The 11,528-nt window shown below is 36.1% G+C and overlaps 3 protein-coding genes across 4 annotated transcripts in view; 1 reads left to right on the plus strand and 2 right to left on the minus strand.

Moving 5' to 3' along the window:
- LOC112570396 (centromere protein F-like) overlaps positions 1-3,174 on the plus strand; it is a 29,273-nt gene extending 26,099 nt beyond the window's left edge. The window contains 3 exon segments of the mRNA XM_025248812.1: positions 344-1,204; positions 1,488-1,636; positions 1,879-3,174. Of these exon segments, the coding sequence (XP_025104597.1) occupies positions 344-1,204; positions 1,488-1,636; positions 1,879-2,163 (1,295 nt within the window). The 3' untranslated portion in view covers positions 2,164-3,174.
- A 1,327-nt stretch (positions 3,175-4,501) lies between these two features.
- Positions 4,502-7,612, minus strand: LOC112570108. The gene is made up of 4 exons (XM_025248344.1): positions 7,236-7,612; positions 6,111-6,596; positions 5,367-5,505; positions 4,502-5,044 (listed from the first exon to the last, which is right to left on the minus strand). Exons 2-4 carry the CDS (start codon positions 6,258-6,260, stop codon positions 4,935-4,937), a joined length of 399 nt encoding a protein of 132 aa, XP_025104129.1. The 5' UTR covers positions 6,261-6,596; positions 7,236-7,612; the 3' UTR covers positions 4,502-4,934.
- A 410-nt stretch (positions 7,613-8,022) lies between these two features.
- Positions 8,023-11,519, minus strand: LOC112570327 (alpha-ketoglutarate-dependent dioxygenase alkB homolog 6-like). Of its 2 annotated transcripts, none has more exons than XM_025248713.1 (5): positions 11,383-11,519; positions 10,820-10,949; positions 9,969-10,015; positions 9,314-9,418; positions 8,023-9,025 (listed from the first exon to the last, which is right to left on the minus strand). In XM_025248713.1, the coding sequence occupies exons 1-5, from the start codon at positions 11,416-11,418 to the stop codon at positions 8,474-8,476; spliced, it is 870 nt and encodes a 289-aa protein (XP_025104498.1). In that variant the 5' UTR covers positions 11,419-11,519; the 3' UTR covers positions 8,023-8,473. The 2 variants fall into 2 exon arrangements, with proteins under 2 accessions (XP_025104498.1, XP_025104499.1); XM_025248714.1 differs by having other exon boundaries at positions 9,965-10,015; positions 10,820-10,909; positions 11,383-11,488.
- Between the last annotated feature and the right edge of the window lie 9 nt (positions 11,520-11,528).

Genomic DNA, 11,528 nt, shown 5'->3' on the forward strand with positions numbered 1-11,528 from the left:
GGCACTAAGGGTTTTTGAAAGTTTTCTTGCTCTGCATCACATTTTTAACAAATGTATTTTGACTGATGTTGGGACAATGACCATGATTTCATCTTTACAGGAAACAGGATGTCTTTTTCCTCCTTGCTGGACTAGTAACCATGTGTTCAGAATGGAATGTATGGGTGGAGCTGCTTACATGCATCTCGATGTCTATTGACCATTAAAATAATTGTGTGCCTTTCTTATAGATGCTGACCTATTTTGATTTAACTTTGGAGAAAATTTATCTAGATCATGTATATGTATTTAAATGTTTCTTCAGAAGTAAAATGTATCAGTTTAGCCTTCTCTTCCCCCACAGAGTATCGAGAAAAGCTGCGGATGGAAAAGGAAAAGAGTGCCGCTGTGGTATCTTGTACAGAGACAGATCCTAGTGGTGGAGAGTCTGCACCAAGGAACAAAGAAGGCACTGGTGATGGCACCAGTGAAACGTTGCATCATAATCCTGTAGTGGCCACCAGCACCATGCCAAAAGAGTCAACACCCTATAAAGCAGTGGAAAAGAATTGTGATACTATCGACCAGACATCTGGCACAATAACTGATCGCTATGTGACTGCCATCACCAAGGCTATTACAGTCACACAGGCAACACTTTCACGGAGCATGATTAACAGCACATCTCTAAAGCACACAGTTTTGTCATCCCAGTCTAGAGTAGGTGTTCGAACTTCACCCAGGTTAGCAGCAGCTGTAGCTTTGTCACAAAATGTGTTATCATCATCATCAGGAGCTCCTGACACTAGTTTAACAAGCATCCCATCGCTTGGAAAAAAGAAAAGGTTATCGCCATGTATTTCAGAAAAGAAAGATGTGGCAGAACTGTTTTTTAAAGAGTCGCACTTAAGTGTTTGTGATGGTGACAGACTGCCTGATCTGTTTTGCTCATCTGAGAACGGGCCAGATTCAAAACTTTCAGTGGACAGCAAGAGCACTTCTAAACCAAGCTCCCTGGGCCTACCAGCAAGGGCAGCAGCACCTACAACAGGAGAGAGGACAGAACAGCACTCAAGACAGGATGATAAAGAGGCTGTTAAAAAATTGCAGGCATCCCCAGAAGGTATGATGACTCGCCGAAGGAGTTCCCTTAATAAACGGAAGCCGTCAGCCCTGATTGACAGTAACAGTCCTGTGTGCAAACAACCCAGAATCATTGAGACAGGTATGGTTTGCATGCAAGTGAATGATTGTAATTCAAACTTTAGACTGACTCATTGGGTGTTCTCTTAGAGCACGTCTGTGCCAGTCCACATGTAGATCATTTTTACATCTTTGTGTGTAAAATTATTACAATTTAATGTGCCAGAAAGATGTAAAGAAATAAATAAAAGCTGATCACAATTTATCGAGTATTGTAGTATTTAGACACAATGCATATGTTTCGCTAACACTGTCCATGCCTTCTGGTACTGAAATAAGATGTTACATTAAAATGCCATTTGCAGATACATCTGTGCCCAGTTCTCAGTTAGCAAAACCTGGAGTACGTCCTCTGCGTAGTTCAAGATTAAGAGCTCCATCAACCTTAGCTAAATCAAGTCTTCCTACAGCACTACCAAGGAAAGCAGACACAATGTCATCTACTTCAGCAACGGTAATGCACACTTAATCTTTGCTCAGATTCCACCATAGCTATGAGATACTCTTTGAAAAAAAATTTGATGGCTCTCGTACAAGTTTTCTTAAAATTCTGAGCTAACACATTTTTTGTCATCGATATAACCTGTAATTATTTTGTCTGTTTTAATTTTTTCTTTACTAGATCAAACAGGATGCTTCTGTTTTATCTGGTACTTTTTATCTTTCCTCATCTTCCCACCTTCAACATGTCTGTAGGTCGTGTCAAGTAACGAAGTGAATACAGAAGTCACAAGGAATACCATATCCAGTTCTGCCGTTAGCAGCGACAGCAGCAGCACCCGTGGTAAAAGTCACCATGTTCTTGGAACCATTACCAATTCCCCTAAGAAACCTAATGTGCGAGGACTTCGCAAGATTCCTGCACCCTCTAAACCTCACTTTTCTCCAGAAATACCCAAAGCAATAAATGTGAGCAGAGCATCCAAACAACGGGCAGATCGTAACAATACTACAGCAGTTAATGACTGCAAACAATCTTAAGTCACAGACTGGCCTTGAAACAGGATATAATTGTATGGGATCTTTGTGTGTGTATATATATATACACATGTTCTTCCTACTAATCATATGTATTGTGTGCATACTGTTTAATGTTTAATTCTTAAACCATTTTCCAAAGTAACATTAATGAAAGACTCAAGCAGAATGTATTCTAAGCAGAATGTTTGATGCAAAATACTACAACCTAATGTGCAAAATTTGTTTATAAAATGCAAAGGTTGCATTTTTTTTTAAGCTTGTTCATTATTTGAAAAAGCAGTTTTTCCATTTAACGGTTTTATTGCTGACATTTATTACACAAGATAAAGGTAAAAGAGTTACAATGTGACCCTGAAAAAGAAGGGGGGAAAAATTAAGAAATGTATCCACTGATACTAAAGATTACAGGAAATGTAAGATTTGGTCGCTAGAGGCACAAGTAACTTTTTAAAATTATTGACTTTGTAGATCACCTGCCTCAAAAGAAATTTATGGCCTGAGGTGATCTGCTGCTTTCTGTTACTTGAAAATGCTTTTTTGCATTTCATTTGTGCGGATTGAAGCTTTAAGTTAATTACCTTTATATTTTTAAATGTCAAAATTTGTTTCAATGAAATAAGTTTTTACTGATGTCAAGAAAAAAATGCAATTTTCATTCTTAAATCTCATTACATATGTCAAAAATGTCTTTTTTTTTTATTATGTAGTTTCCATTGGTTTCAAACAAAAATATAAAAAATAAAGACACATTTTGCATGAATGCTTATCACACAGACACATTATGGACTTGGAAAGAACTCTGGAACATCAAAAATACAAAACTTTAGTTGGAGATGCTTTACAGAATTGCTATTCGTGTCATTTATAAAGTGATTCAGTGATGTTTTCTTTTCCATTCTCTTTACAGTCCTTTGTCTTCCATTCTCTTTACAGTCCTTTGTCCTCCTTCATGTAAAAATCATAATTCTGTTTTGACTTAACGTAATTAAAAATGTTTCCTGCAATATATGATCCTGGGGTTTGTTTTGGTCTGTATATGGATATTTAAAATTTTGTTGTACATTTCATTGTTATCATTCCTATGAATACTTGTGGTTGTTTTGTCAACTATCAGTGCTTCGATGAAGTGGAACACCCAGTTCGCACCATTCCAAGTAAACAGAAAGCTGTCTAAAAGGTCATACTCAGCATGCGACAAAAGCTGTCCTGATATTCCTGTAGTCTGTCACCGCATACTCAGTATCGTGAGAGAGTTAAATCCCTTGTTAGTTTAGAGCATTGAATACTGAGTATGCAGTGACAGACTATAGGAACACTGAGTATGTGGTGACAGACTACAGGAGCATCAGGACAGCTTTTGTCACATGCTAAGTATGCCTTTCAGACAGCTATCTCTGTATACTCGGAATGGTGCGAACCGGGGGTGGAAACACCATGCTGGGTTCCTAGAGGTGAGAGCAAAAGAAGCCAAGAGTTAAGGAAGTTGTGTGGGGTGGGATTTATGTTCGCCAAAAATTGTTTACGACTTTTTTCATGTGTGGAAAGGCAAAGATGACAATATTAACTTCTTCAGCTTAAAATCTTAAATAGGTGACAAGTGGCAGAGCTCCAACACTATTGCTCAACATGTTTGTCCTCGTTCCCCTCTCCTGTCTTATTTTGTTTTTTTAATCTAAACTAGGGAGAAGGAATTGGTTTTGCAAACCAAAATAAAGCAGTCAGTTTTAATAACAGAAGCCACATGCAAAGAACAATGTGCCCAAAGCAATATCTGAACCCAGGACAGTCAATCCTTGATAGCCAAAAAAAGAAGAAAACTGAATTAGTAACAGTAACCCTTTAGGCACAATGAGCCATGATCGTGGCTTTGCCGGGGAAGGCAATTTTCATTACTTTTATCGAAAAGTTCAAACTTTCTCCTTTCCAAAAATATCTAGATTTCTTGGTGTAATATTTACCTGAGAGTGGCAGTAATAAAAAATAAACTTCACCCACTGTAGTCTTAGTTATTAGCTGGTTTTCGTAATATTTATACTTTTATGCAGTGCTCAGAGGGCTAAGGATAATTATGACAATATTTTTATTATTTAAGTGTGCTTTTATTTCAACACTTTACACAGTTTGCAGTGGCATTGTGTCTCAAGAAAAGTAAAAAAAGTTTTTTGTGATTTTAGTCAGTTTTAACCTTTTGAGAGGATATGCAGTCAGGGCCAAGAAATTTAAACTGCCTGTGACCATCTAAAAATGTTCACCCAACCTATACATGAAAAGGTGAAATGTGCCATTTAAGGATAAAGATGAAATTCAGTACTCTTCCTATTTAAAACAAAACAAAACATAATTTTAGTATTTAGATTTATTACATAAATTTTAATCATTACAAAATTTTATTTCAGTAACAATAGAAACAAAAAGTAAATATTTTACACAAGAAAAATTTCTGGATATGATGCTGCTGCCGTACCAAAAGCGTACATGTGCGCATGCAGGTATATGCATAAACTTTGTCTCTCACTTTAAAAGCTAAGAAAAATGTATTTCTTTCTCTCTTGGCTTTAGATTATCTTCTGCTATTTCTTCTCCAGTAGACAAGTATAATCTGTATTTAATATCCATCACAAAAATATTTTAGTGTTTTCATATAGTAATGTTTCTGTAATTATGCTTAAAGTCATTATCAAATTTAAGAAACTATTTTTGGTTGTGCTTATAAGCAACAAGATCTTTCCTTCTGAAAAACAATAAAATCTAACCTTTAAAAGTAAAGAAATCTAAGCAAATACAGAACACTTTAGACAAAGATGTGACAAGCATAATAGTTTAATAAACAAGCTATCTATTGCACCCAAGACAAAATGCTCTCTCCATAGCCTCTCCATAACTGCAACAAATGTAAAAGAAAAAAAACTGGTTATAGCATACAGGATCAAAGTCAATTTTCAAAACGTTCTCAAGAAATAATAGTGGGGTTCTTGTATAAGATACAGATGTAGATCTGTACAGATCAATATATCTTTCTGTGGAAAAATGTTGCACAAGCACTCAAAACCAGACAATAAACAATGATGAAACTCTCTCACACTTACACATACAGTGGGATCACAATCGTACCCAATGGCTAAACTTTCTTTTTTTATATAAATAATAAACATACGAAAGAAAACACTGCTGATCCAAAACAACTTTGAAAAAAACAAACATACTTGAGCACAGAACAAAAATGGCAGAAATCGCTGGTGCATCTGTCACATTGGCGAACACAGTCAGCACACACCTGCCGCTCACAGAAGCTGCATGACATCCAGTGCTGATATCCAAGAGGTTTTCTGCATGACTGGCATGCTGTAATCAAGAATGGAAAAATAGATGCAGAATGAAGCAATACAAAATGTTTTATGTTGTTTGAAAAGAGCAAAATTTTTAGACAATTTTTTTTGTATTAATATTGTTTGCTACATGTTCTTTAAAAAACATTTGATAATTCTTGGGCAGTTTTTGTGTGCCAACATTCTGATTGCTCCAGCCCCATCCTGCCAACGTACCAGTCAATGGACAAATGAATAAACTATGCATGCATGTGACTAAGACTTTCAGTGGGTATGGGACTCTCTGCATTTCTACGACACTCAGCTCCCTTATGATGTGTATACATAAGCATGACAGTGACAGTACCCAATATGACGAGAGGCAGACACAAAATAAATTAAACCATTTAACTTGCCCTGGAAGCTTAAAACATTTGGATCATGTAGACCTTTACACTACTATTTCTAAAAAATATTGCCTATTGCTTAACAATATGCATTATGGATACATTCAAGTTTTATACAATGTCTATAGTAACTTTTGATCTCCATGTCTGTACAGTCCCTCTTATCTGGGATTGACTGTGTGTTGCTGTAAAATAAATTTACAAGACTGCAAGACAATGTGTGCATTGTTAATACCTTTGCCCCCTGCTGAAGTAGGATGCATGAATCCACAAGCAAGGTCTCCAAATTATTAACTTCTTTCATAGATGACACTGAAGGCAAAGTCTGATTAACATCTGTAGCAGGTTCTATTCCATGACCAACCAAGTGCACATCACAGTCCATAGCTGATAAAATTGTCACAGATGCTGCTGGGACCCCACATGTCTGAGGATGATGAATTTTGGGGTAAAAAACTGTGTCACCATCAGCAGAATTATCCTCAACTTCAGCACTGGCTCTGTGTTCCAGCGGTATCTCCCTTTTTAACCCAAGGCATAACCATGTCACCAGGTGTAGTCATAAGATGGCCACAGTTATTTAAGTAAAGTTGGCCTGGTCCTGGAACCAACTTTATGGTGGAAACAGTTCTTGAAACCCCTTCTGGAGGCCAATACACATGATTTTCATTTATGTCCAAGCATTTTGATGCACCTTTAAATAACATCTGTCGTGTTTTTTCTGCAAAATGTTGAAATCATGAAGTTACCTTTAAAAACATCAAAAGAAACCATTAAGCAAACATATCATCGTGATTTACACAGGTCGTTATGGACACTGACACTCTGAAACCACTAATCCTAACACAAACCCTTGTAAAAAGTGTCATGACATGCTCTCTCTTAAAGCAACCTTTAACTCAATACCTGAACTAGTTTGATGTGCTTATTGATTTTCTAACGAAAATGAAATTGAAAGCGGTATGAAAGATTCTCGTAAATAACCGAGTTCAAAGTGGTGCCAGTAAATGTTAATGTCAGAAGTGTCAATGACAAGACTGACAATTTTTAATAACCCTTTTTTATACCAATGTTTATTTTCCAACGATATCATGAAGATTCGCTAAAGGACAGTGACTTTGACAACAGTTTTAGACATTTCAATGATGGGTTAAAACCGTAGACTAGGAGTGTACTGTTTTATTTATGCACTTTTTCTTACCATTGCTACTACCTCCACCTTTAAAATTTAAGGATTTAAAGGTTTGGAGAAATAAAAAAAAAAGTTCAGTGGCTAAGTAGTAAGTGAATTCCACCCAATTTATGAGTAGGGTTGATCTTAGCATCTGTAATCATGCACGATCGAAATAACAACACTTACCGTAAACACTTTTCATGAGTTCTTCGCTTCTGACTCCCATGTCAACTTCTTTTTTACCGACGTGCATTTTCCACTGATGCGATGAAGATTCGCCAAACGGACACTGTCGTTTAGGCATCTCAATTCAAAAGTAAACACTAATTAAGCGACTTTGTGGACGAGTGGAAGAGTCTGAGTAGTTGCCTACCATAGCCTTGACCTTTTCGCGCAAATGAAAACGATAACAGGAAGCGGGAATTTTTTAAACTTTAGAATCACCAATTTCCTTAAATTTACAGTAATGTAGTATGTTTTTTATGTGCTTGATCGCTATAACGTCCACTCATTTTTATTTTTTTGGTCGAACAAAGGTTTCGAAAATGATTCTACTTAGCGTCTCTGGAAACGAGCGCATCCGACCCAGGCTAGCTGATGTGCTGAAAATAGTCGAGTTCATACTTCATTAGTTATACTGGCTGTGCAAGTGTATTTATTTATTTATTGATAATATGAACAATGAATGATGATTTGATAATCAACAGTTTTCATTTCCGTTTGAACTGGTTTTTACTTCTGATGAATGTCATAATGGACGTGCCTCGTTTTAGGAGTTAACCGGGAAAAAAATCGTCTGCCAGCAGTCCAGTAATACAAGTTCGTGATTCATTAAAATAAAATGGGTTTCACTTTCTGTGTTCCTTTAACAATTTTAATTGTAGACTTATGTGTAAGAGAGCAAATTTCAAGGGAATATATGTAATACGTGTCCACAAATAAAACCAAAATACAATAAGGGCAATCAACGAAATTCTTTCGAGCAAACAGATCATTTATTTCATTTATCATGAAAGGATCATCACAACAGCCATTTAACAAGTTTCCAGGTCAACTTGCTCATGTGCATATATAACTATAAATATATATCAGTCTCAGTTCTCAAGTTCTTCAAATAGTCCACACTTTTCATGCACACTAAATTTTTCTTGGCTTGTTTATTTTACACCTGGAAAGAAAATTATATTGTGCCCATCAAAACATAGGGAACAATTCTGTGCTGATGCTTTTCTCAAACCTCTTGAACTAGAGGCTGTGTAGTACTAATAAAATACAAGAACCAATCAGACAATGCACAAGTTATGTAACATCAAAACTAGATCAATAAACTCTAAAAATAACAAAAAAGTGGATCACGAGAGTTGCTGTTAAAACAACAAAGGTTTATGGTATATCGCTGCTTTTGATCTGCTTTTTTATTTTTTTCAGCGCTTCCCAAGTATTAACTTTGCTTTAAAAATTTTTGGTACAAAACGCATAGTCAGGGATACTCTTGTATGTCTCCTCAATGTATCTCCAAGTGACACCTCTGGTACCATATGGAGATTGGCTACGTGTTCAGTTATGACATCTTCTCGAGCTTCCCTTATACCATGCAAATGACTCTTATACATATCATCCTGAACTACCACTAAACTACGAGGTTGCAGCAGCAATGAAAGAAAATGTCTGTTTTCAAATGATGTTTCTGTAAGAAGCTGAGTTTCTCTCTCTTTTTCAGAATGGCTGCTGTTCTCAACAAGACTAGCAGGAACATCAGTGCCTAGACAAGGCTGCTGTGAAACACTCTCTTCAGAAACACCTCCTTTGGCTGGTACAATGATTGTGTCAGCTGGAGTGATGGCAGAATTTAACTGTAGACCACAAGCAATCTCTGCTTCACTGTGATTTAAATGATAGTAAAAGTCTAACAACGTGTGGGATCCCAGGCTAATCGTGGAGACAGTTGGATAAAAAGCTGGCCCATCTTCATGTGGCTGAAACATCAAATTTAAAAAATAAAAATATTTTCAATGCTCTAAATTCAACATATGGATCTTTTTGAGACTTCTATGCTTGTCTTTTATTATTAGTCTGCATAGTTGTTTCTCCTTCAATCCTTCATATTTTGCCGATGTCTCCTACTTGTCTTAAGCGCTGAGAGCATGCTCTTTCGTAAACATGATGATGCACTATAAAAAACAGACATTTATTATTATTATAATAATCTAGCAGTTGATTTTATATATATAAACCCAAAGATTTGTCTTTTCTCTCAGTCTTACCATAATACCCTGCCCAGGCTCATATTCATTTACAAGAACATGATTTGGGACTTTTCCTTCAAATATTCCCAGCTCTGAAATTTGATCACCGTAGGATTTCAGCCACTGCAAAAGACATAAACCCATGCATACTAATACATATAAAAAATTGGACTGCTGCTTAAAAGAGAGAAAAAAGAATAAAGTTGTTTTCTTAAACCAATGCATACTAGTATGAATATGGCATGCACGCACAGAGAGAATGGCAACATGTACAGGCTGAGCAGTGGAGGGAGCTACTGGCCAGGTGGTGACCCTGTGACTGAAGGAGTGTGGGATGGAGTCACATAGTAACAGGATGCAGGGTGAAGGGATAGTTTCGAGAAAAGTTGGATGTTAGGTGAATAAGAATCGGATGGAGAACTCATGTGGTCAGTTGGAAGGGACAGTGCAGAGGTAGGAGCCATGACCCATCAAGAGCAAGAGTATGTATGTTTCGCCTTGCCGGCACCATCAACCAGCAGAGAAAAATGATAAAGTGCCTACTTCCTACGCTAACTGTTGAGTTATTAAAAGGAATGGGTGACATTACAATCAAATTTTCCCAGGTCACCCTGCTTCAAGTATTTGAATAATTGCTTAAATATTTAATCAGAAAAAAGTAACATTTACATACCACTGGTAGGTCTTCTGCAACCATTCCTTTTGGCCCAGGTAAGCCCCCTGATGAACAAGCAAACATAGTTGAAACTATTAAAAGAAAATCATATTTAAAACAAAAGTTTAAATAGAATTATTTAAAAGAACAGGAAACTATCCACAACAAAAATCATCAGCATTATATGTCGAAAGCATATAAGGTATCTGCCAAAAGCAAAATCTACATAAAGAAGGATGAAAGGGGGTTGCTTCAATCAGGATTTCCAATCTCCTAGAAATAGGTGCAAATCATATAAAAATGACCATAAAGATCTAAAATGGTGAAAGATTTTAGATCGGAGGTCTTGCTACATAAGGCCTGACACGAAAGATGATATTTCAACATTATGTTATCAAATGCCAGCAATTTAATTTTATATAAAAACATTACATTAGAGATAAAGATCTTGATAATATGCACTTTTTATGTGACTTGTTTATATAATATCTATATTTTTATTGGGAGAAGTGGTGAAGGCAAGGTTTAAAAAAAGCACATTATGCATTATGCACAAATGATATGGACTCCAAATTGAACACAGCTTTTCCTTGTAGTGTAAAAGGAAGATTAAAAAGATTTTTTTTTTTTTAATCTTTATGTTTATGTATGCCAGATCTAATCTAAACCAGGAACATTTTAAGAGAGATATCAAGTGAATTTCAAAAAACTTGCTCTACAACGCTGTATAAAAAAGTAAAACATATATTGCTCTTTTTTTTATTGCATATGTATCTTTTGAAAATAAACTTACACATTGACAATGAAGTAAAATATGGACAAAAGCATGAAAAATAAAAAATTGTAACTTAAAAATACATAAAACGTACCCCAGTTTTGAAGTCGCCTGTGTGATAACACCGTCCACTTCGTGCATGGTGCATTGTAGACTTTGTTCAAAAGGATTTTCTCCTCTTCTTCTGTTATAAAGTCAGGGATGTAATAGATCGTACTGGGTGCCTGAACACAGTTAATCTTCGTAAAGCCAGCCTCTACCACATGTATATTTTAGTAATGCTGGAATATCAATTATGATATTCTGCTAATAACATTATAACACTTATTCTACCAACATCCCTCGAGCCGGACTTAATTTGGCTTCAGCCAGCACACACATGTTTTAAATTACCATAAACTTATTTGTACTATATATTACAAATCAATCTTCACTACACAGAGACGCCCAATGTTTGTTCTCATGCTTGTTTCTTGGGGGGCACTAAGTACGTATACATGTACATGTATTTAGTAACATTGTCCTACACACGCAGCATCCCATCTACTTTCTATTTCGCATAGCGACAGATCTGGCGTCTTTGCGTTGGTATATTAAATATGTTTATCAACAATAATAAAAATGATATCAATTACACCTAGTCAACGAGCAACTCACATTCTTCACCCTGAAATTTTCCAAGTTAAAATTCATTGATATTTCCGATGTGCGCAAAAGTGGGTCATCATCGACCTAAAGCTACAATTTCTGAGCCGACATTGATGTGAAACAACACTCGTGATTGGTCCAGATGCACACTTATC

This window comes from Pomacea canaliculata, linkage group LG8, assembly GCF_003073045.1.
Source record: "Pomacea canaliculata isolate SZHN2017 linkage group LG8, ASM307304v1, whole genome shotgun sequence".
NCBI lineage: Eukaryota > Metazoa > Mollusca > Gastropoda > Architaenioglossa > Ampullariidae > Pomacea > Pomacea canaliculata.